Below are 26343 nucleotides of genomic sequence, written 5' to 3'. Positions count from 1 at the left end.
AGACAGGATGTATGAGTTTCACAACATCACCAAGGGGGACAACCCTAGGAGAATTAAAAAGTTGGAGGGGGAGGGGAAACGTCTCCTCATGCCCCTTACTGCTTGTGCCAGTGGACAGGCCTGCGGATGCGAGAGTGGGGAGAACAGATCACTGAAACCTCAGGAGAGTGACTGTCAGATTTATGTTCTAATAAATCCTCTGAAGATAGAGTGACCAGATGTCCCGATTTTATAGGGACAGTCCTGATTTTAGGGACTTTTTCTTATATAGGCTCCTATTACCCCCCACCCCATCCTGATTTTTTACACTTGCTATCTGGTCACCCAATCTGAAGCTGTGTTCCATGGGGAAGTTGTAGACAGGTCACTGGCCTGGTACAGCTGGAGGTCCAAGGGGGGATTGGAGTGTTGGAGAGCAAATCCCCTGCACTCCTCCCAGAGGCAGCTTCTGTGCTGGAGGCTTGGGGCTGGCTTTGCGTGCTGTGCATTGTGCCCCACTCCAGGCCACCCCTCCATCATGACAAAATGCAGATGGTGGTTTGGCACTGCTCTAAAGGCTGACCACTGGATTTGCTATTAAACTAATTTTATTGTCGCATTTAATTCAGTTGGGAAGTGAGGCCAGCAACTCAAAGTGTCAGTGCATATCTAGCAGCCATCCCTCATTTCCAGGCACATCCCTCAGTTTAGTCCCCAAGTTCCACTCAACTGTAGCATCCCCTCACTTTTCTTGGCCTTCCCACCGGATACAGGGACACACGAAAGTGAAAGTATTGGAACCCCCCCCCTCCCCCGGTTACTTTAGGTGTCCTGTGCGTGAATAATTTCCCCGGGTCCCTCATTTTATGTCTTGGTCACGCACTGAGCCACCCACCCGGGCGTGACAGGGAGTTCCGCGCCTGTGGCGCTGCAAAGAGTTAACCCAGGCAGGAAGCGCTCGGCAGCCACACTTCCTGCCAGGGGAGCTCCCCAGCTGTCGCTCTTCCTCGTGACTCGCTGCCTTTCGGGAGGAGGAGGAGGAGGAGCGCTCCTGCCTCGGGGCCCGGGTGGCAGGCTCGGCTGGGGCGTCCGGCTGTGTTTACCCGACTCCCGCAGAAAGCAGCCGCGGGGAGGGGGCAGAAGCCCAGGCTGGAAACCCCGCTCTCCGCTGCAGCCGGCCGAGCAATACGTGTCGGGGCCGGGAGGCGCTGCAGCCGCGGAGTTCATCCGGCTCAGTTACTCCCGCTCCGCGGAGAGCCACCATGCCCGCCGTGGACAAACTCCTCCTGGAAGAGGCTTTGCAAGACAGCCCGCAGGTACCCGCCCCCCACCTCTGCCTTATCGCTGCTCTTGAGCTTTCCCTCCGGGGAGCCCCCCAGCCCGAGCCGGTCTCAGGCTGGCGGGAGGTGCCTCTGCTGCGGGTGCCGCGCGGCGTTTCACAGGCCAGTTCGGGGCTGGGGGGGGGGGGTCACTAATCCCGCCGTGCTCAGGGGCTAGCCCTGCTCGGGCCGTGCAGCGCCGATGCCCGTGACGCACCTGCATTTACAGCGGAGTGAAGGCCACACGGGATTCAGCAGGCCCGAGCAAAGGGAGGAGGGGTGTGAAACCTCCAAGCCTGGCCGGTGGTTTTGGGTGGTGGTGAGTCGCGGAGCAAGAATAACAAATGGTAACAACAGGAGTTAGTGTTATACCATGTTGTGTTTCTGCTGCGCTTTTCAGCTGCAGCTCACAGTGCGCATGGAAAAAGGTGGGTGGGGGGCATGCCACCATTTTACAGGTTGGGGAAATTGAGGCACGGCGGGCGTTAAGGGGTTTACAGCGACCTAGTGAACATCATCTTTTTGCTGTGGGGAAGTAGCCACCCAGGAGTAGGCTGAGCAGATTCTCAAAGTGGAGAAATTAGATCAGCTGTCACTGGGGGCAGGACTGCAGGGGAGGGTTTTATAGACCGTCTGGGAGGGGTTGGCACCTGGGATGAGAAAAGGGTGCCCTGCCCTCTTTTCTCTGTCAAATTATCCCCTCCCTCTCACTGGTTGGATGCAAGCTCCAAGGATTTCCCAGCAGAGGGACCTGTGGGGGGAAAATAAGGTGTCAGCCTGTGACATGTCTTACAGGCAATGGTGCTTGAGGTGCATGTACACTTAGCCAGCCTGCTGTTGGTTTCCCTAGCTCCTCTGACCACGGTGCTGAGAAACTTCAGGATTTATAAAACTGGGACAAAATATTGTTTGTTGTAAAACTGACAGAGACACTAGGGGAGTTGCTGAAAACAGGGATGATTCTGGGCTTTAGGGACACAGTCGCTGAGTGGATTCATAGCACTAGATCCGTACTCTTACTGCCCTCTCCACTTCCACCCTTGGGGGCTGGAGAAGAATTTTCTTGTATTAGACTAGATACTTTCCCTTCTGTCTAGCATGCTCTGCACCAGGGGTGGGCAAACTTTTTGGCCTGAGGGCCATATTGGGTTTCCAAAATAGTATGGAGGACCGGTTAGCAGAGGCTGTACCTCCCCAAACAGCCAGGCATGGTGTGGCCTGGCCCCTCCTCCTATCTGACCCCTCCTGCTTCTTGCCCCCTGATGGCCCCCCAAGGACTCCTGCCTCATCCAAACCTCCCTGTTTCCTGACAGCCCCTGGAACCCCCACCACCCCATCCAACCCCTCCTCTCATTCCTGACTGTCCCCCAGGGACCCCTGCACCATCCAACCACCCCTTCTCCCTGTCCTCTGACTGCCCCCAGAATCCCTGCCCTTGACTGCTCCCCACTGCCCCATCCAACCCCTCCTCTCCTTCCTGATTGCCTCCCGGGGATGCCTGCCCCATTCAACCCCCCTGTTCCCTGCCCTCTGACCACCCCAACCCCTATTCACACCCCTGACCACCACCCTGAACTCCCCTGCCTTCTATCCAACCCCGCCCCCCACTTCTGCTGCCTTACTGCACTGCCTGGAGCACCGATGGATGGCAGTGCTACAGCTACGCCACCCAGAGCGCTGGGACAGGCAGCTGTGCCGCTCGGCTGGAGCCAGCCGCACCGCTGCGCAGCTCATAGCACCAGGTCAGGCACCAGCTCTGCAGCTGTACTGCCCCAGGAACTCACAGCTCTGCTGCCCAGAGCGTTGTGCCAGCAGCAGAGCAAGCTAAGGCTGCGGGGGAGGGGGAACAGTTGGGGAGGGGCTGGGGGCTAGCATCCCAGGGCAGGAGCTTGGGGGCTGGGCAGGAGGGTCCCCAGTGGCCTGCAGGCTGTAGTTTGCCTGCCTCTGCTGTAGACCACACAATGAGCTCCATGTTAGGCCAGCTGCAGCCAATGCTGCATCCTGGGCCGGCTTTATGAAGTGCGGGGACCAATTGGAACATTTTTGGCGGGGCCCTGGCAGGGATGACTTAAAAAAAATGTAAAAAAAAGGGGGGGGGCTGGCTGGATATAGGGGCTGGCTGTGGACAGTGCAGGTGGTGCGGGGCTGGTGTGGGCAGGGGGTGTGGGTACAGGGGGTACAGCCCACCCTGTACAGTAAGTGCCCCCTGCTCCTCCCTCTCCCACTGGGGTAGCAGCAGCAGCCTGGGGCTCGGGGGATATTTAAAGGGCCCAGGGCTCCCCTGCTTCTACTGCCCTAGCCCTTTAAATAGCCTCAGTAGCCCTGGGGTATTGGGGGGCTCCCGGGGCTATTTAAAGGACCGGGGCAGCAGAGGCAGCTGCAGCCCCGGCCCTTTAGATCGTTCCCAGAGCCCCCCACGACCCCAGGGCTCTGGGGGCTAAAGGGCCCGGGGCTCCCCTGCTTCTAACTGCCCCAGCCCTTTAAATAGCCCCCAGAGCCCTGGGGAAGTGAGGGGACTCCCACGGCTATTTAAAGGTCTAGGGTGGCAGAAGCAGTGAGAGCCTGGACTTTTTAAATAGCCCCCAGAACCCCACAGCCCTACCCCAGGGCTCCAGCAGTGGGGCTCTGGTGGCAATTTAAAGGGCCTGGGGCTCCAGCCCCTGCTGGGAGTCCAAGGCCCTTTAAATGGCCTCCTGGGGAAGTCGGGCCACGCCGGTGCCGCGCACTGTCTCTTGCTGGTATGCTGTACCGGGGCTTGGGCGTGGTGTCTGATTCAGGGGAATCGGGTGAATTGGCCTAAAGCCAGCCCTGGCTGCATCCCTATTGGAAAAGCAAACCATGGACCTGGGGAATGCTCCACACAGAGGAGAGGCTAGCATATGGCCTGTATTGTTGGTGAGAGGGAGAGAAGGAGGAGCCCCGAAAGTTGAGGCAAAAAGAATGGGGAGGGGAAAATTGGGGAAGGCAGGGAGATTCTATGGGGGCCTAGGGAGGAAAAGGGAAAGGTCTGGGGAAACAGAAGTCAGAGGATGTGGTTTATGGGTGGGGAAGAGAGGAGACTTCACCAAGGGATGGGAAGAGGGGCACTTGTGGGAAGGGGAGTGTGTGTGTAAGGCATGATGAAGAAAGAGAAACAAAAGGAAGTGGCAGTATAGGGAGGAAAGAAAGGAGGACAGGGTGAGTGGTAATTAGGAGAGGAGTAAAGTCCTAGATCCATGGCAAGGAGAAGCAGTAGTCTCCCCAGGATGGACCTACTGAGCCTCTGCGACCCCCATTCTACTACCACCCCAAATTGGCTGGTCCTTGACCAGCAGGAGGAAGGAAATCAGTGCTTGGAGGAATCACAGCCTCCTTCCTTTTGATACAGAGGGCACCCCACAATTTACTGAACTAGAGTAGATTTATTATTAATATTACTTATGGTGTTTACATCTCCAAGGCTCAATACAAATATTAATTTTGAAGAACTTTATACAGCTACTAAGTAAACTCATTTTTCTGCTCCGTCAACACCATCTCACATGATTAAAAATTTAACAAAAACTGAAAGCAACCAAAGAAAGCACAGACTAGGGTTTATAAGTCTTTCCACTCTTTCATGGCCTGAAACAAAGGAGCTTTTCCTTTACAATAAGTGGAAATACTGGAAGAGTAAAAACTAATAAACCTAACTTTTGCAGGACATTTTTCACCAGATTTCTTCATCATTTGTTGTTTAATCTAGGTTTCTGGAAAAATAATTTCACTTTTGCATAATTGCCATATGGTCCTGATTTTTTTAAATAATAAATTATTCATTCATATGAATTTTTAATTCACAAAAGTAATTACATTTTCAATATAGTAACTTTTTGCATGCAAGAGGCCTGATTCTCTGCTGTCTTACTAATTTGTGTTGTGGTAACACCTAGGAACCTGTCATGGACCAGGACCCCATTTTGCTGGACGCTGTACAAACACAGAACAAAAAGACTGTCTCTGCCCCCAAAGAGCTTAATGTCTAGCACCTTGTATAGTAATTGACTCCTGAACAAAGTGGGCCTGATCCTCTTTTGGGCTGTACCTTGTATAATCGTTTTCAGAAAGGCAAAGAGAGAACAAAATGGACATAAAACAATTCCTTTTCGACAAGGTGCCAGGCAGTGGAGAATTAGGCATAAGTTATTTATTAATAAGGTTTGCAAAGCTCACTTTCTCTCCAAGAGTAATGTAATTATATCTTCATTGTCCCCAAGCACTATACAAAAAAGCCACCGCCTGAATGTATTCCATTTAAAGTGTTTGACTGCAAATTAGGAGACAGACTGACCCAAGTAGCCATGCTGAATTCAAAAGTTACTCATGTGAAGACTGGATTTGGCCCTGTGTTCCAGCAGCAAGGGTGGTGGCATGATTAATGAAGCCTCCAGAGAAATGTTAAAAGGTTATGTTTGGATTACCATGGGTTCACTGGTGCAGCATTATTTATTATGTAAGAATTTGACAAAACAGCAACAAGTAAATTATACATCTGTTTTAAACCAGTGTAACTAACAAATGGTGATTTTAAAGAGAAACATCATAAAGATTTTTGAACCTTAACATCCAAACTATTTGAATCATTTGTAGGGCTTATTATTTTTGAACAAAAGTGCTAATTGAGGTCAAGATTTAATGAATAAATAAATGGGTATATAAAATTAAGTCACATATTTAGGCATCTGAATAAATAAAGCTGGGATTTTTCAAGGCACCTATGCTAATTTCAATAGGATATAGGCTTCCTTCAGCCATCTGTGCCCCATATTATAAAAATATATACTTAGGAGCCTAACTTTAGGCATATATTTTTTGGAAAATCTTCGCCTGAGAATTTTCTTGCTTAACATTTCCCATAATTCTGTTGCTTTATCCTGTAACCACAATCCTTTGTTTATTGTGTCTGGTGAATCAGTCTTTTGTCACAGCACAGTATAATGATATTCAGTGCTAGGTAAAGGAAAAGATGGGGTTATAGAGAATAGACGTTTTAAATTAGCAAAACTATAGTCAGTGATTGCAACAATTCAAATCTAAGTATTTTTGCAAATTAGTATATGTTTCAATTATTAAAATCCAGGCTAGGGCCCTGTTCTGGAAACTCTCAGAACATGGGGCTCCCATTGAAAGGAAGTGCTGCATGCCAAGCGCTTGCAGGATCAGGCCTTATGTGACTTTCTATTGGTGAGTTTTGAATTCTTTCCCTCTTTGATTTGTGTGCGCTGGTGTTTTAATGAAAACAATATTTTGCACTTCTAATGCTCCTTTTTATCCTGCCATCTTAAAGTTCTTTCCAAGTATCAGTTATCTCCCACAATAGGTAGTAATATACCAATTTAACATTAATAAACTGAGGTGTTGTGAGATTAAGTGATTTACCCAAGGTAAGCAAGTACAGCCATGCAGAATCTAAAATAAGACCTCCAGTCACCTGTTTTAATTACTAGACCAGGGCTCGGCAACCTTTCAGAAGTGGTGTGCTGAGTCTTCATTTAGTCACTCTAATTTAAGGTTTCATGTGCCAGTAATACATTTTAACGTTTTTAGAAGGTCTCTTTCTAGAAGTCTATAATATATAACTAAACTATTGTTGTATACAAAGTAAATAAGGTTTTTAAAATGTTTAAGAAGCTTCATTTAAAATTAAATTAAAATGCAGAGCCCCCCGGACTGGTGGCCAGGACCCAGGCAGTGTGAGTGCCGCTGAAAATCAGCTTGTGTGCCGCCTTCGGCACACATGCCATAGGTTGCCTACCGCTGTACTAGAAAATGCTACTTCACACCATAAATAGACACTTCTCAGCAGAGATGAAATCAGACATTGTCTTAGTCCAAAAATCTCAGCAGAGGTGGTTTGAATCTCTCAGAAGCAATGTAAAATCTCTGCAAGGAGATTTGCAAAGAAAAGTAAATGTCCTGGAGAAGCAAGGTTGCATCCTCCCAAATAGGGATGCTTCTTATAGCTTTCCTGATACTATAAAATAAATTCCCATGATTAGCATCTAGATACTTCAGGCACATTAGAGATGACTAAGATAGGATGGATGAAACACTGACTAGGTATCAGGTCTAATATGGTTATTAAAGTACTAGAGTTTATGGTAGACAGATGGAACTAATGCAGAGTAATTTAGCTGTGCAGATAGGGAAGACCTTTTCATTTAGTGTCAAACAGATTGGATTGACCAGTTAGGACACTTTGAATTACCAAGATGCAGAATGACTTTCTGAAAGAGACACTGTCAAAGTTGCACTGCCAGCCCAACTTTTTACCTCCCCTTTACTTGTATTATCCTGATCTATTAAATTCACTTGCCTAGCACTAATCCCTGGCCTTGGTTTCTTCCTTTGCATGTAGCACTGCAACAATGTAATTTGCTGTCCCTGGCAATTCCACTGAAACAAGCCAAATGGATGCATTTCTCCAAGATAACACAAGTTATGTTTTCCTCTCTGCTGCTCCTCTGCTCACAAGAACAAAACAGAATGGCAGAGTGAAGAAACCATGCTTAGAGGCATGCAGAACTAAGTGTATATGTATGACTGTTGTCACAATCCAACATACTGCTGTTGGGTCTAATTTTAAGTCTACCAGTTTTGTCAGTGTTCTTTTAAAAGTTGTTCAACACAGAAGCCTCCTGAGATGGCATAATGGAAGATAATTTGTTCTGTTACCAAGGGGTGCTTTTAATTAATTCTAAGAGTAGAGAAATAAAACCAGCGATGGTGTTTTAACTACAGGACCTTGGCATGGTTTGATTACTGTAATCAGCAAGAGGAATTTCAAGATTTGTTACATTCCTGGCTATGCTGGAAGAAGTGTTTACCAATTAGAGCAAGAAGGTGTTTGTCAGGAGGACTCTGCCATTGTTTTGCAGTGTAAACTTCTAGTCACATCATTTGTGCATCAGTTTACCCATCTCATTCTAGTGATCAATTGTTGTTTTTTACATTGTTGGATAAAAGAAGCTGTACACTGTATATTCAAAGTCTTATTATGCTGACTGATTTGTTTTGCTACAGTTTAATTTTTTTTTTAATATTTCCATTTAGGAGTAAAACCTTTTGCTTTTTCTTTTATTAAAGACTCGCTCCTTGCTTAGTGTATTTGAAGAAGATGCAGGAACCCTTACAGATTATACAAACCAGTTGCTTCAAGCAATGCAGCGGGTCTATGGGGCTCAGGTAATCTTTCATTTGTGTTGACTTTGTTTGGCAAGCAGTAGAGGCAACCTTATTAATCTGCTCCTAACAGATGCACTGATTTGCAGAGGTGCAGAACATCTGCAGCTCCCTTTGATCTGTGCAGAAGTTGTGTGGTTGCTCTGCTCCTTTGAAAATCAGTCTCGATGATATTGTCACTCATTCCTGTCTTGGTGTTCCTCCACTTATTCAGAAAACTGAAATAAAATAAAATAAGGATCATGGCACACACTTACTCTTGTGTATACTGCAAGGTCAACATTTTCAAACTTGGCTGACTAAAGTTAGGGTTAAATTTTCACTTAGATGCCCATATTCCCTTTGAAAATTGGATTTAGGCATGTGTGTCATTCATATGCTTTTGAAAATTTACCCTAAATCCCACTGAATTGTAGTGAAATTTAAGGATTTTCTGCACAGGGAGCTATTCTGGAATATCTATTCCTGATTAATTCAATGTGTGGACAGTCTTAATCCAGAATAAGAGTGTTTTCTTCTGAATTAGCTAGTTCCACTGGATTCCTTGGATTAGTTTGATCCACTGAAATAAACTAATTTGGAATAGGGCACTCTTGTTTCAGAATAAGAGTGTCCACACATGGAATTAATCAGGAATCGTTAATCTAATTTAAATTAATATCCTACCTTAGTCCAGATTAATTTTTGTATCCAGACAAACCTTTAGGCTCTTGAGTGCCTAAGGGACAGTTTTTTAAAGGTATTTAGGCACCTAAAGGTGCAGATAGACACTTAGTGGGATTTTCAAAAGTGCCTAGGTACCTAACTAATTTAAATGTTTTTTGAAAATCCCACTAGACATCTTTCTGCATCTTTAGGCAACAAAATACTTTTGAAAAGGTGCACATTTTCCTTTTGAAAGTGACACCCAAACTTCCAAATCACTTCGGCACCTTCAAATTTACCCCCTTGATCCTTATTTAGGTACTTTTATTAGGACCCTACATATAGATTTAGATGCCTAATTTTAAGCAATCAAATTTAAAAATCCCTGCCCTAATATTCTGAACAGGAAACAGAATCCACATCTTGGGCCCAAACCTGCACCATTCCACTCTCACAAGAAGTCTCTTTGACCATAATTGGACTATGTAGGTAAGTAAGGCTTGAATGAGTAAGGGTTTGCAGAATCAGACATCTTATTCTATTTTTTTCCTTAAACTTAAGTGACTTTATATTCAAATGAATGCTCAGAATCTTTATAGGAGGGAAAAAAAGGGTCCAGTGTTGCCAGCTCTCCCAATTTGATTGCAAGTCATATTTGAGATATTTGATGTTTTACTTAAAGCCCCAGCTCCAACAGACAAATGATGAAAAGAAAATCTCAGCTTTCATTAAAAAGTAAATTTCTAGCCCTTGTACTTGTGGAGCAAAGACAGAAATTATGACCCAAGTGCACCTTGAAAGCTCAAATCTCACAATGCGAATAAAATACCCAGATCTACAAAGATATTCAGGCTCCTAAATTTCATTGATTTCAATGGAAATTAGGAGCCAAAATACCTTTATGTATTGGGGCCAAAGAAAACAAGATTTCTTACTTAGATTTTAAAAATCAGTAGGGTTTTTTAAAATTTTGTGATTTTGGTGGGCCTAACCCCTGATTTTTCAAGAGTTGTGGTTGGCAAAACCCGCTGCCCTTGTTTTTGACTTCCACAGCTCAGAGGTAAGTGACTTTAATAGCTGTGTAAACATTGATTTACAGTATTCATGGGAAGCAGGTAAATATAACCCTTATTTTAGAGATAAGAAAACTAAAGCAAAGGGAATTGACTTGCCTTAGGCAAGTCAGTAGAAAAGCTGGGTTCAGAACTCAAGGCTCCCTACTTTTGTGCTTATTCTTCTTCTATATCATATTCCTTCTTAAAAAGGAACAGGACTGCTAGGACTTCCTAGTGGGCTGTCAGTGAGGCCAACCATGGTGTTTTGTAATGAAACAACTGCTAAAGTGTGTTTGGCTCCTCACACAGGTAGCAATTAGCAATTAATATTATGAACCTGATTTATTTAGATTATTCACAGCTGAGGAATTCGTAATAAAACGTGAACATACAACAGATATCACTGACAGACTCCACTACATATTAGCATTCCACACAGAGATTTTCAGGACATTCTCTTGGAACCAAAATAAATCCTCTTACACATCACTATTCCCCTTCCCCATTGAGGCAAGCAAACATTCATTTTGCAACAAGAGGTGTATGGCTCAAAAGAGCTGCCTTAAAAGTCTAGTATGATATTTTCAATGCTCAGTTGCTATTACAATGAATTGGACCTGGTTTTCAGATGTTCTGTGCAGCTCTGAAATTCTCAGCCATGCTACGTTACCTTTAATTAAAAAAAAGAATCAGGATCTATATAAACCATCACATATTCTTTAAGATTACATGCAAAGAATATAAGGACCTGAGTATAAAGATTTACAGCAAAACTGTGCAAAACAAGCTATTTTATTGTGGTTGTCTCTCTCACAGACAATATAATACTCTGAACATTAGTATTTTCTTGCTACTGATCCAGGGTTCATTTCAAACTGCATTTCTGGGCACTCAAACCCAATCTGATGCCATAGGATATTTGTTCCCCAGGACAACACACTGTCCACTAAGAGGTCATTAGCAATGCTGCTCACATTAGATGCAAGAAGCAATACTGAAAGCAGCTAGCAGTAGGACATTATCATTGACAGTGCTTCCAACATTAGCCACTAGGACCTGACTTTTACAAGTGACTGATTTTGCATTCCCAACTTTAAATGACTTAAAGCAGTGGTTCTCAACCAGGGGTATGTGATCTTCCAGGGGGTACATCAGCTCACCTAGATATTTGCCTAGTTTTACGACAGGCTACATAAAAAGCCACAGTGAAGTCAGTACAAACTAAAATTTCATACAGACAAAATGAGAAAGTGAGCAATTTTTCATTAATAGTGGCTGTGACACTTTTTTGTATTTTTATGTCTGATTTGTAAACAAGTAGTTTTTAAATGAGGTGACACTTGGGGGTATGCAAGACAAATGTGACTCCCGATAGTGGTACAGTAGTCTGGAAAGGCAGAGAATCACTGCCTTAAGGGAGCCTGATTTGCAAAAAAGATTAAGCACCTGCCCCCTGAAAATGAGATTTCTCAAGTCGGGCACTCAAAATCAGTAGTCATTGACAAAAATGTGGAGCCCAAAGCAGCCAATGCAAGAAGTGCTTTGGAGGAGAATGGCCAAGGAGGAAGGGGGAAATAGGTCTGGCAAGGAGTAGGAGACTCAGTAATATAGCAAAGCATGGGTAGAGTGTAGTGAGAAGAAGAAAAGTTATGGGGAAGCAAGAAATAGAGAAGACAGAAAACAGAGACTGAAGAGAAAAGCAAAGGAATGTGTCTCACCAGAGACAGCAAGTTTCTTGAGTCACAGTCAGTGATGGATGGAGCCTCCCAATTCAATGGGTGTACTCATGTACTCAGCTGTTCTGCCTCTTCTTCCTCGCCGAACCAAAGGGGCACCAACCACATAGAGTATCCTGGTACCACAACCGAAATCCTGGCCCGATGTGGAGTGGATGCTTGGGAAGGGGTGGGTGTCACAGCAATGGCTCCTGCCTCAGGGAGGTGGGCCTGGCTCCCTGAGAAGAGGTGTAGGGGCAGAGGATGCTGCTGCAAGTGGTCACTAACCCCAGATCACAATGCCTAGAGGGAGGAACCAGGCCCAGCCCCGGAGGACAAAAGCCACCACTGGGGTTTCTGTGTGTGCAACTGAGCCCGTAAGTCTCTGCTAAAGCCGCCCTGACCACAGGCAAGAATCACTGTCTCTGGAAAAGCCAAATGAGGCATCAGGAAGTAGTAGAAGGCCCCAGAGCTTGAGTTCATATATGCCCACATTGCCTTCTCCAAACCATCTTACTCCTTACTGCCCCTTTGTGTCCCCTGAGTCACACCTCCCATGCTACCTCCTCTGTTTGGGACTGCCTCTCAGTTCTCATATATCCATGCTCCTGTCTGCTCTCCACTTGTCATACTTAAAACCCGGTTCTTTTGTGAGCCAGCCAACACTGACCTTGTTGGAGTGTTAATCTCACCCCACCTTTACTGTACTGCTTCCTGTGGGTAGCAATCAGCACCAAATGCAAGCTGTTATCCATCCAGAAACATGTTTGTAGTTGCCCAGAAATACTGCTGTATGTGCAAAGCATTCATTTAATTGGCTGCTAGCTTATAAACTGCCAGTCACAGTTTTATTTAAAGATTTGTCAGATGGCTTGAAAATCATGTAAGGAGAAACTGGAAGTATTTCCCCAGTACGGATGGCTTTTTTCTTTTTTTTTTCTTTTCTTTTTTTAAGATAATAATTTTATCATAACTAGAAGGGTGTGCAATTTGTGGGTTTTGTTGTTGTTTTAATTTTTTTAAGCTACAGGATCCTGTTAGGCAGTAGTGGGGCCTCTTGTATCAACCAACTTAACCATGTTTGTTAATGCCTATTTTTGGCATGTCTATTTTTGGTGCCTCTTGTATCAATCAACTTAATCATGTTTATTAATGCCATTTCTAGTTGCAAGCACTAGAAACTGTTTAATATCTTGTTAGGTGTTCAGTAAACATGCACTAGCATATGGATACAAATACAGAGAAGCACCTGATTTTGGTCATATAAGATAAATAAATAACATCTCTGAGTTCAGATTATACTTCCTGCTTTATTTATATGCTCCTGCCTGTGCATTGTAGCTAGAAGCAATTTAGCTTTGTGATTTTCTGATTGAAGAAAACTTCCCAATAGAGTCTGTCCCAGCTGCCCATTTAAGGGTTGCCAATATTGCCAACCCCAAATGTTCAAAAATCATGAGTCAGGCTCACTAAAAATAATGAGATTGGCTTTAAAATCATGAGATTATGTAAAAATAATAGATGTGGTGTTCTTTTTATTTGCCTTCTACTTTTTGAGCCTTCAGGATGCACTGGGATCACATTTTGAAGCTTTCTCCACAGCCACGAGGGCTGCAAACGTACTTTTTCTTTAAGAATGAAGGCTGAAATGATCACACATCCACTTGACTCCAGGAACTGGGGCTTTAAGGAAAACAGTATTTATCATGAGACTCATGACAAAATCATGCGAGTTGGCAACACTGCTGCTTCATTTCTATTGAGGGCTGAACTGACAGAAGTGACTGTGCCATTAGCAGTAGTGATAGGTCAGACAGGATGAATTGTAGGAAAGAGATCTTTCTTAAGTGAAGCTAGTGTTCACATGATAAGGCTGTAGAGTTAAAACCAAGCAGCCTGGGCCCCAGCTTGCATTTCCAATCACCAGGTGCTGTGCCACACTGAATGAAGTCCCTCCTGAAATCTGAACGTAATTCTCCAGTTCCACTCATCATGCCAGTAATGGCCCAATGGGGACCTTCATATGCCAAGAATAAAGAAAAGAAGACACCACAAAATAAACATGATTTTTTTAAAAATAAGTAATTCCATTTCATTCCACAGTTGACTAAAGTGTATCTACCAGGCACCTGAAAGGGAATCCTGGAAATAAGTTATAGTGCAATAAGGTGCTGAACATCGTCAGTACTGTGGCATTTTCTTTAGCAGTTCCAATAAATATATTTGTATACTGACAGTGTTTGTAGCTGCTGGGGAGCAAGGCGGGAGAGAACTAGAAGTAAACTAACGCTGCCTTTAGCAGTGCAGAAAGAAAATATTTTTGTGCAAAGACCCATTGGGGAAAATGTCCTGAGGATTAGGTAGGTGCTGTCAAGTAAAGTGACAGCACTGAGCATGAGTTATGTAATTTGGAGCTGCCTAGTATTATTTTAGTTTGTTCTTCAAACTAGTTTCATTCCACCATCCCCCATATTTAATTCATGAATCCTTATTTTTACACCCTCTCAGTGATGCCTCTTTTTGGCTCTAAGACCACTCCTGGGGCTCAGAGAGCCTGATTTAAAGCCCTTTGGAGTCCATGGGAGTCTTTTTATTGATTTCGTAAGGTTTTGGATCCTTGAATGAATTTCCAGCTCTCTGGGAACATAGATTTTGTTACTTATTATTTTTACAGTACTGCAATCTGAAACATCCAAATATTGCGAGTCAGGCTCTACAAAATCATGAGTGGTTTAAAATCATGGGTATTTATTATTAATAATAATAGTATTATAATAATAGTATATGTGTTCCTTTTATTTGCCTTCTGGTTTTTAAGCTTTGTGACTGCACTCTGGTCATCTTTTCAAGCTTTTCTCTGCAACCATAAGTGCGTTTGTTTTCAATGAAAGTTGAGATTCTTGCGTAACCTCATGTGGCTTTAAGTCTGATATCATATAACATGAGACTTGCAATAAAATCAGTGGAGTTGGCAACATTGATTTTGTAAAGCACCGTGTACATTTATGATGCCGTATTGATCACAAGTGTGCATTATTTATATGAGGAGCACTTCCTGTGATGTAGTCTCTACATGTAAATAAGAAGACAGTTAAAGGTAAACAGCATTTAAGGGGAGGGGTAGCTCAGTGGTTTGAGCATTGGCCTGCTAAACCCAGGGTTGTGAGTTCAATCCTTGTAGGGGGCCATTTAGGGATCTGGGGCAAAAATCTGCCTGGGGATTGTTCCTGCTTTGAGCAGGGGGTTGGACTAGGTGACTTCCTGAGGTCCCTTCTAACCCAGATATTCTATGATAGGAGGATGAATATTGTATTTACAATGCCGTGGAATTCCATTTCATTGTTGCTGGTCAGCGAAGCAAGTTTATGTCCATAGTCTGCAGAGCAGAATTTGGAGATCTGAGTGTTACAGAGAGGAGAACACATCATAACCGTTCAGCTGATAGCTGGTTTGCAGGGAAACTGTAAAGATTTTTTTTCTCTCCAGAACTAAAATCCTCCTGTAGCTGCTCGCACTGTTTTATAGCAGAGCCATGACTTGTATCTTTTCTCTTCCTGTCCGATGATCCTTCATCAAGCCATTCATTACTTGTGAGGACTGAACACGCCATTGTGAATCAGCTTAAACAGGGAATGCTATAAAATAGCCTGATCCTGTGAGCTACTGATCACTCTGAACACTAGGGGATCTCAGCATCTCCCAGCATTGGGACCTTAATTTCTAAAGCATTCTCTCTGCAAAGTTAAATCATTACAATGGTAGCATTTTCCCGATTGCCAGACAGCTGAGTGCTTCAGAAGGAGGAGACATATAGACAGAGCTGGGCAACACATTCATCTCAAGCTTCAGCTCCATTTGAACTGAGCCTGGGTTTAAAGTTGGATACTTCCCATGATCTCAGAAGATGGAAAATCCATAAATCCCTTGTGGACATCCTCCCCTAGCTACCCACCCCTCCTCTTCCTATGTGTGAGCAATTAGGTATCCCAAAAGCATACAAATTAAAACTTTATTGCACACCGTTGTGTATACAGGGTGTGTGTGTTTATATTTCCCCTCTGTATCTGCCATTGCTATGCAAAGTAGTTTTGTATTACTCCATGCTCGTTTGCATGCAAAGTTTAAAAAATGCCGTCCTCAGCACAGAGAAGTAGATATGCTGAAAGATTCATCATACTAGGGTTGGACAAGATGGCTCAATGCCTTTAAAGCTAAGTATATAGCTCAGTTGAATCCTTTTACAGGTACTCTTATCTGGAATCTTGTAGACAATTATATGTTACTATCCACTATTAAATAATAAAGATTAATTCCAATTTTAATTAAATCTGACTGATGTTTTTACCACAGAACTTATTTAGAAAGAAAAGATGTTGACAAATGATGGACTATCTCACAAATAAATTGTATGTAAGTGCAGTTGAGTTTTCATTATGAACTGGAGGGAGGAAGAGCCTATTCGTGCATCAGGTAACTAGCTTTGTCCATGACAGATGATGATAAAAGGTAGAGTCATACCAAAAGCCCAGATATGAACACTTTGACACTTTGGGGAAGTTCAGATCCAAAAATTAATAAATGGGAATTTTGCCATTGACTCAAATGAAAGCGGCATCAGACCCAGAGTTGACTAAAGTGTTGAAATAGTGCATTTCAAGTACAGGCCTCTTTTCACTTAAGTATGGTAAAGAGAGGATTTAGATGGATTATGTTGTCTTCTTTATCACATCCATGTAATCTGATGCTGGTAGATTTTTGAAAAGGTTTTCCGTTACAGCTCTGAGCACTTGGAAGCTAGGCTCAAAACTAAATGAAATAATTCATCCAGGGTTATCACTCGTTAATTAGAACGGATTTCTGTCTAGTCCTCTCTTCCTCCCAATAAACATTTGTACATGATTTCCCTGGGGATTTTTTCCCTCTATAAAATCAGCTAACAAAAATACATGTGTTTTATGTGTATAGCACTAACGAAAATGAATTTTGCCCTCACTTATATTTATCAGGCTGCTCAGGCTTTCAATATGTTTTCTAGTTGGAAATCTGTCCTTACTGACTTTCCCACTACAGAAGCGTTTGTTTAACTCTGAAATTTCAAAAGGAGCTGTGGAGTATTGTGACAGAGAGTAATTTGAACAGTTGGAAAAAATTTTATTATAGTCTTTATTTTGCTTTGCTCCACCATTTTCTAAGAGATTTTCTAATGTTGTGTTTAATTATTTAATGGGAAAAGTACATTTACATACAAATAATGTTTGTTCTTCAACTTGAACACATTATTTTCAGTCAGTTCAGGATAATAGTATGTTGCTGTATATGGAATTGAACTAACTGCTAGAATGGATCCCAAGGGCTTAATGGATCTGTAAATACAAGCAATGCAAACAATAACTTTAAACCCTTCAGCTGATTAATGGTGGCAAGAGAGGAAGGGGGCACAAGACAGTGCCAGAGAGAAGCCTGGCGGAGAACAAATTGGAGGAGGGTTAAGCTGGAGTTCCTCAAAAAAGTGTTTTTAACTAAGCAGTGTTACCACAGGCTGAGCAGAGCGTTTTGTCCCTGGGTAATATGGCAGTATTTATACCTGTCTGATTAACTTGATTTGTGTGCTAATGTTTTGTTTCTTTAGTTTGGAAATGACACAATTAAAATTTTATACCTAGAATAGCGTCACAATCTGGCAGGTAGGGAGGTGTGTGTGTGTGAGAAACTAAGCATTAACAGCCTCAAATGGATTCACATGTACGCGCTTGTAGTGTTCACTGTATTCTGACAGGATGACACTCACCTTGGTGCACATAGCCAGCCCTAAGGCCTATGCACCACTGAAAGCACCATCTATTGGCTTCAGTGGTATTTCAGTGTATGGAAGGCTTGTGCTTGCTGTCTATCAGGGTAACTTTCAGCCCTCTCCACCTGTTCTCGCTATTCCTGCCGAGAGTATGAATACTCTTTATGGGGTCTGCATATGGCAGCCATTGCTGGGGGGGGGGGGGGATAGCTCAGTGGTTTGAGCATTGGCCTGCTAAACCCAGGGTTGTGAATTCAATTCTTGAGGGGGCCATTTGGGGAACTGGGGTAAAAATCTGAGGATTGGTCCTGCTTTGAGCAGTGGGTTGGACTAGATGACCTCCTGAGGTCCCTTCCAACCCTAATATTCTATGATTTTATGTAATAGACACCATTTAACACAGGTATCAGGCCCCAAGCCCTTGGTTATGCCCTAGAACAGCTCTCTGAACTCACTGCTTCAATCACTTAGGGCCTTGAAAAACAATATTCATGATGTTCTAAGGGGGCCAGAACTAGGAGAGCCAACGTCTGCCTTGTGCTTGCATTGCAGCCATTCATGTAGATACCCTGCTAGACAGAATATGGCCTTTGTTTTTTTCATGGCTGAACATGACTTTACTACTCCTCATCGCCTGCAGACAGTGACTCTGCTGAGGAATTAAGATGTATATCAGGGTGTTAAGATGCTGCAGAGGCCCATGCAAAGACTGTTTCTAGAGTCTTTCACCCAGATTCTGTCCTATACCAGGATGTGCTTGCACAGAGGGGCAGAGGAAGGCATCAGGGAGCAGGTTGTGCCTCCCTGATTCTAATGGTGCTTCTGTTCTAGCTCTGGCCTATTGATGTAAATTAGAGCAGCTTAGAGGCTGCTCTGACTTACACAAACAAGCTATGGTTTTATTTTTTTTGTTTTCTTTTTCTTTTTTTAAATCTGAACTCTAAAATAGAAATAATTCAGAGGACTAATAATTGGAGAAAGGAGGGACCTAGCCAGGGAAAATATATAGGACCTGATTCCTCATTTTTTTTACACCAGTTTTATGGCAGTGAAACAAACCAGACCTATCTGGCTACTGACAAAGCTTCTGCTGTTGAAATCTTTAGTCTCTCTCTTACATATCCCAAGCCAAATCCTGCTCTCATTTACACAGATATAAATATAGGTTATCTCTACTGCTTTAGCTGAGAGTAGAACTTGTGTCCTTTCCTATGCCTGCCTGCCTGCCTTCCCCTACTCGCTGGGTTTCTGATACACAAAGGAAGACACTGAGGGCAAATAGCAGAGGTGTGAGGGTGTTTCAAGCCCAGCATCTTCACATTTACCTGTTGATGCTGTCACAATACTAATAGCAACATGGGGTTGCGGGAGCTTCCATTGTTTTCTTAGTACTATTTGTTGTTGAAATCTTCTATCTGAGAACAGCCCCACTACTTCACCAGGCTGTGGAAGGGAGTTTGGGTGTGGGATGCAGGCTGTGGGAGGGAGTTTGGGTGCAAGCTCTGAGAGGGAGTTTGGGTGTGGGGGGGCTCAGGGCTGGGGCAGGGGGTTGGGGTGTGGGAGGAGGTTTGGGGTGCAGGCTCTGTATGGGAGTTTGGGTGTGAGAGGGGGCTCAGGGCTGGGGCAGGGGGTTGGGGTGCAGGAGAAGGTCAGAGTCTCTGTGCTTACCTCCGGTGGCTTCCAAAAGCAACCAGCGCACCCCTCTAGCAGCAACCCTTAGGCGAGGGGCCAAGGAGTCTCAGCGTGCCGCTGCCCACAGACACCGCCTCCGCAGCTCCCATTGGCTGCAGTTCCCAGCCAATGGGAGCTGTGGGGTCGGCGCTTGGGGAGGGGAGAGCACGTGGAGATCCCTCCCCAGAGGCCACAGGAATGTGCTGGCCACTTCCAGGAGTGGCATGGAGCGAAGGCGGGCAGGAAGCCTGCCTTAGCCCTGCTGCACTGCGGCTGGGGGGCCCTTGGGCCCTTTTAAATCACCCCCTCACCCCGTTGATGGGCCTGCTAACTAAAGACATACAAAATCTCTGTGAGTGAAAAGTCCTTGAGACTGTGGGGTTCAGTTTGTGCCTGTCTTCAGGCTGCAAAATGAGCACTGCAGACCAGAAATTGCTAGCAGCACCAAAATAATGGTGGTGCTTTAAATTGGCCTTAGGGTTCAGTGGCTAAACCAGTTCCCCTCTCTGGCTTAGATTGATTGATTTCACCTGTTCTGGGGCTACTTTCCCACCCATTCTCGTTATTCCTCCCTGTTCTTTCCACTAGTTCTTCCTCTGGATTGCAGATTTCAAGTGGGAAGTTATAACTTGTGACTTCTTTAGAAGCTGCTGTTTAATGCATTCTGTGGGAGGATCAGGCATAGTTTGTGACCTTTTCAATGTACCTTGCCGCAGAGTTACTCCCAGACTAGCCATGTGTCAGCAAATCACCTATTCTTTTTATTCTTGAATTTGGACTCAGTCCTGCAATCCATCCATTATGAATATACTTATATAGATGCATGTTAATAGTTCCACTGGCTCGTTTGGAGTTGCTCTAAGCATTGCTCTACACACAACTTTGTACGGGTACCACAGTTTGAATAGTTATACCAGTACAACCCCTTCTGTGGATGCAGTGATACCTGTATAACTGGTATAACCTGTATATTGGCACAGCTTATTCCAGTTAATTTAGGCAAATAAGCTATACTAGTATAAGGCACCTTTTTAAACTAGTAAAACTGCATCCATGTACCAATGTAATTATTTCAGTAAAAAACTCATACTTCTAACCAAACAGTTAAATTTATACTAAAACTGAATGTAGACCAAGCCTCATTCACATCAACTGGCCCTGGGTCGTATGAATTGGTGTAGTGCAGGGATCGGCAACCTTTCGGGAGTGGCGTGCCGAGTCTTCATTTATTCACTCTAATCTATGGTTTCACGTGCCAGTAATACATTTTAACGTTTTTAGAAGGTCTCTTTCTACAAGTCTATAATATATAACTAAACTATTGTTGTATGTAACATAAATAAGGTTTTTAAAATGTTTAAGAAGCTTCATTTAAAATTCAATTAAAATGCAGAGCCTCCGGACCAGTGGCCAGGACCCGGGCAGTGTGAGTGCCACTGAAAATCAGCTCGCGTGCCGCCTTCGGCATGCATGCCATAGATTGCCTACTGCTGATGTAGTGCTTTGGGACTTCTCATGCACACAGAATTAAGCATGTGCTTGAGTAATTGCAGAATCAGAGCCATACGGCACATCTACACTGCAATAAAAGACCCACAGCATGGCCAAGGCTGGCCCAGGTGAGCTGACTTGGGCTTGCGGGGCTCTGGCTGCAGGGTTAGAAAATCGCAGTGTAAATGTTTGGGCTCAGGCTGATAGGATCTCAGAGCCTAGGCTTCACCCGAGCCCAGACATCTACGCTGCTATTTGTAGCCCCACAGTCCCAGGCCCATGAGCCTGAGACAGCTGACCTGGACTCTAAGACTTGGTGCTGTGTTTGTTTTCTTTTATCACAGTGTAGACAGACCCATAGACTGAGAGATCTATGAGGCAGGGAACGTCACTTGCAGTGTGTGTATATCCCCCAGGGTCCTGGTCCTGGTCCTGTTTGTGGCCTATAAGCACTACCACTATCCAAATAATAAAGTAGTAACAACAGTAATCCTAAATATTTTTGGTTACCTCTACTAAACTCTCCTTTTTATTTTTTGTTTTGTAGAATGAAATGTGTCTAGCCACACAACAGCTTTCCAAGCAGCTTCTTGCATATGAAAAACAGGTACATGTAAAATTCTGTGTTTGCAAGGGTGACAGTCTCAACATTCAGCTGATTAGATGGTGCATGTGAAAATCTATTCAAAGGGTAGGATTTTCAAAACAGCTCATCTTTGGCCTAACTCAGGTCTCACTGACACCATTGGGGAAAATCGGCTGTTGACTTCAGTGGGAGCAGCGCTGAGTATTTTTGAAAATCCCATCCAAAATGTTTACATTAGTAAAGTAATGAAGACGCAAAGCAGCCTATTCTTGGTACAACCATTCCTTTTAAATAAATCGGATAAACTTCATTCCTCTAGACAAGGAAATTAAAATATAAAGTGCATGTATGAAAGTAGTATATGATTTATACATGTATGTACACTTCTACCCTGATATAACGCGAGCCAATACAACACAAATTCGGATATAACGTGGTAAAGCAGTGCTCGGGGGAGAGGGAGCTGCGCACTCTGGTGGATCAAAGCAAGTTCAATATAACGCGGTTTCACCTATAATGCGGTAAGATTTTTTTGGCTCCTGAGGACAGCGTTCTATCGAGGTAGCGGTGTAGTAGGACATATTGTCTGTATCATGACCTTGTTGACTTACAGTATCAATATATATCTTTATTTTCAGAATTTTGCCCTGGGTAAAGGAGATGAAGAAGTGATATCCACCCTTCATTACTTTTCAAAAGTAGTGGATGAGGTAATTTAAATGGCCTGTAGCAGTATCATCATGTTCTCTGTGTCTTTATCCATTTGCCTCTGACTACTACTAAAAGCTAAATTCTGCCTGGCCTTTGTGCAACCATGTAATGGAGGGGAAGGAGTAATAAATCTCACTCCCTTTATATAACCCTTGTGTTGGAATTATTAATATTTGAAAATATTAGTAAGGGAAACCACCAAACACTAATTTAACCATAAATTCCTTTATTAAATCCAAAGGCCAAATGGTACTGATCCAATTGCTCTAAACATGCCTTAAAAGCCTAAATAATACACAATTTACTATAGTCAAACAGTAACAGAACATTTATAAGCATTTTATCAAGATACTTACAAATAGGCTAATCCCAGCAGTGCTTAGATCTGTATTGGCTGGTTCCAGCATAGTCAGGAATTAGCAATGAACCCTTGAAGAGTTCACTTTTTATACCCTTTAACAAACAAGTGATGTCATTGCCAGTTACGGGCTGCAGCTGAAAATGAAGTTGAGACAGTTCACCCTTATTTCCAGTCTTAATCCAGATAAGATTTACAACCTCCTTTTTTCCCTAGGCCGTTCCTTCTTATTTCCTTCCCTACTTCCTGCTGACCAACAGCTTTTTCGTTGCACCTGGGATCACATAGGACATAACACTGGTAGGTGGGGTGGGAACGTCCATGTTGGCTCCTTTTAAGAGAAATTATTTTTCTCTTATTGCCTATAGTCATCCCTATCAGTCAGAGGCCTTCCTTTTAGAAACTTCCCCTTATTTCATTAGTTATTCTTTGAACCAGACATCCTTCCTACTTCATTCAATTTGGGCTTATAACTCATTATTTTTAAGGCCTTCCTTCTATGTGCTGTTGAGGTCCTTTTTTACCACACCTATGTTTTGCCTTAACCAATAAGCTAACTTTCCTTCTTTAATTCGATACTTATCCTACACCAGGTAAGGATTGGATAGAGTTGCAACCCCAGTGCACAGGGGAGTATAGAGCTGCTACTGGGATGCTCCCAAGTGGAAGCATACTGCTCCAAGTGGGAGAACAATGCCCCAGCCCTGCACCCCACTTCCATATATGTGAGGGGGAGTAGATTGCATCCCTTAAAAGATGTGCCAATTTGTATTACTAGGGGAGTGCTGGGAATATTGGCTCAGATCCACAAAAGCTATTTAGACTCATAACTTCTATTGAAAGTCCTGGTGTGACTCTGGGCCATTCAACCTCTTTGAGCCTCTCTCCCTTCCCTCTCCCCCCTCCCACCCCCCCGCATCATGCTCAATGCAAGGCTGTGCCAAACAGGCAGGGGAATTAAGGGAGATTCCCAAAATAGATCAAGTATCAACCGGATTGGGCTAGTTTATGATTTTCTGCTAGAAAAGGCCTTTATATTATTAAGCATTAAATTCTGCAATTGGTGCCCAGATTTTCCGGGGAAAGGAGCAGCACAAGCAACAGTTAATGAAGTTTCAAATAGTCATCACAAGATGACAAGAGTTTTATGCTGCAGGATTGAGCAGGAGTTTGATGGCAAGAGGATTGGTTTAAATCAGTCTGCAGAGTTGAGTATACAATGCTTTTGTTCTCGCCAAGCAGTGCATGTCACTTCTAAGGAATGCGAGTATTTCTACATATGGCCTCAGTGGGCATGAAATAGTGTTTCCCGGGTGGTCTGAGTATCTAGGTACTTATATGACCTTACTGTCGGAGTGTTTTTTTTGGTCTTACCTCATCCCTTCTGGGTTCCATGGGGTCTGTGCTTGTATAATCAGAAATACACTGCTACCCATTTGCTTAGTTTAAACTTTTGTTTGCCGTTAAAGTAAAAAGGCAAAGGGTTGTATTGCGGCCTAATTTAGACAGAATAACAAAACTTGGTAAATAAGCTAAAATATTAGCTTGAGGTAACTCCATTGACTTAATCAAAGTTACCCCAAAGATTAGTTTAGCCCTTACATGCTTCCTGCCATGCCATTTCTTTCTGGTGATCTTTAAAAGGACCGATGGTTAATGTCACACAACAGGGCTGTCTCAGAACACACACAAAGCATTGCCCCCTCTTACTGCAGTAGAAATAGGTCAATAATCAACGTTTTCTCCCTTCCAAGGTACAAGCAAAGCCCTCCTCTGTGCTGGCTGTGAGCACAGAATCCATTTTGTTGAATCTAGGCTTTTCCTCTTAAGTTGCCCACTCCTTCCTTTCCTCAGCCTCCCGCTAGGCATGTCAGCTGTGCCCCTGGAGTTTACTGAATCCCAGTTAGGGCTACTCTACAGCCACTTAACCCCTCCAATCTGGTTCCCTGCCTCTGCAGACTTGACAGAAAGAACAACTTTGCAGAACTTGGCCTTACCGTGCAGCCATGTCTAGGGATCCCGACAAGTAGCATCCTGGGTCTCAGTGCTCCCTGACAGTATATAGAACATCACATCTTTGGTCTCATGTATGGAACCTTTTGCCAAGCCCCAGCGTGATCATGGGTATCCTAGCTGAGCCCAGTCTGACCCTTTCTCCCTGCTGCTATCAACATGGAAAAAGGGATCTCCCCATCCATATATAACAACATGCCACAAAACATGTCTTTATGTGCTGGATCACATTCTTGCCTGGATTTTAAAGAGACACCTACAGAAATTGGGGCAGGGGGGATAGACTTACCATGAGAGTAAAGCATTTATGAATAGGGTCCTTTATTTGTAATGGTTCCTACTGTGGATACATTTCAGTTTACAAGAATGAAAGGAAAGAGAAGCTCTAGCAGTGGGAAATGGTCCTGACTCGGTTGTGTAGAAGCATTAACAAAGAACATGGCTAATAGAGGCTAATTACTAATGAAATCTTTTCAAAGGCTCAAGTGTGAAGGAACTGAAATGCTCTTTGAATCCAAAGATCAGGCAAGGATTAAATTAAGCATTTAGGCTGAAATCCTCATCAACTATGCACATCTTGAGTAAATGAGCTTTGGGGACTCGTTTATCCTCTCACCCAGCCCACTGAACTCAGGTGCAGAAGCTGTGGCCACTGCTATGGTGTGTGGGTTGTGGTAGCAGCTGTAACTCACTGTGACACTCCTCCCTACCTATGTGGCTTTTCCCTGGATCACTGCTCAGGGACTTGCACTGGTTGAATGGCTCTACTTATCTCCTCCGTAATCCACCCCTACACCCCATTCCATGTATTAAAGAAGATGACGATGAATTTTTAATTTGCACTGTAGTAGCAGCCTAGCGGTTTCAGTCACACATCATGGCCCCACTGTGCTAGGCATTGTACAAACACAGAATTAAAAAGACAGTCCCTGCTTCTAAGAGCTGATAGACTAAGAGTTTGTCCACAGGGGAAAGTTTTTCCAATAAAGGTTAAACATAGCTACTGAATGAATCAAAAAAATAACTTTTATGTGTGGGTGCAAGGCAGTTTGTGCCGAGAAAATGAAAGGTACACTGAAAAATATTTGTTGTGTAGACAAACCCTTAAGTATAAGATGAGACAACAGATAAGTACAACAGACAGATGGGAAACACAAGGTAACAGTGAGATGATTATGACCAACACACCTGCTACCCAACCATTGTTGCATTTCATTGGGAGTCACTCCAAATGGGGACAGTTGGGGAAAGACATATTGAATCAGTGTTCATTTAAGCAGTGATTAAATCACTCTCTCCCTGATCTTGCAGTCCATACTCAGGCAAAACTCCCGTTGCCTTCTATAGAGAGAGTTGCATGAATCAAGAGTGTAGGATCCATTGATCTTAATACGAGCTCAACAGTTATTAAAATCAGGAGATGCCTAAATGTGGCTTTTAGAAGTCTAATTTGATGCTGCTGCTGCTGCTTTTTAAAAAAAATATTGGCCTTAATCCATTTCCCTCCCCCGCACCAAAAAGGGGAAAAATCAATCCAAATAAATAAGAAAATATTGATAAAATGTGAAGTATTTTAAAATTAAAACATTAAAAATATAAAGAACAACACTTGTTTACAATTTAATTGGGAACTGAGACTAAATTGAGTTAATGTTCAAGGACTTTTTTCTTTTTGTTTGTGCAAAGTGGATGTACTGTGCCAGGTGCAGCCCAAGTGAGAAACCAGTATTTAGACAGTAAATAGTGTGGCAGTAACCTTTTTGCTTCAAAGCCTCTCCTTGAGCAAGCTTAATTTATGGGGTCCTGGGG

At 43.6% G+C, this 26343-nt stretch overlaps 1 protein-coding gene across 3 annotated transcripts in view; it reads left to right on the top strand.

Annotated features, from left to right (window-relative positions):
- Positions 1 to 956: 956 nt before the first annotated feature.
- The window catches only part of APPL2 (adaptor protein, phosphotyrosine interacting with PH domain and leucine zipper 2), a 60254-nt gene continuing 34867 nt past the window's right edge, over positions 957 to 26343 (top strand). Inside the window, exons 1-4 of one of the 3 annotated variants that reach the window (XM_030544849.1) lie at positions 958 to 1295; positions 8403 to 8501; positions 21414 to 21473; positions 22091 to 22162. In XM_030544849.1, coding sequence (XP_030400709.1) covers positions 1242 to 1295; positions 8403 to 8501; positions 21414 to 21473; positions 22091 to 22162 — 285 coding nt within the window. In that variant the 5' untranslated portion in view covers positions 958 to 1241. Of the gene's footprint in view, positions 1296 to 8402; positions 8502 to 9549; positions 9633 to 21413; positions 21474 to 22090; positions 22163 to 26343 lie in introns of those variants that run through there. The other 2 variants (XM_030544866.1, XM_030544858.1) reach the window with 2 other exon arrangements.

The sequence above is a fragment of the Gopherus evgoodei genome, chromosome 1 (assembly GCF_007399415.2).
Source record: "Gopherus evgoodei ecotype Sinaloan lineage chromosome 1, rGopEvg1_v1.p, whole genome shotgun sequence".
Lineage (NCBI taxonomy): Eukaryota > Metazoa > Chordata > Testudines > Testudinidae > Gopherus > Gopherus evgoodei.
This window is presented reverse-complemented; position numbering and strand designations above follow the sequence as displayed.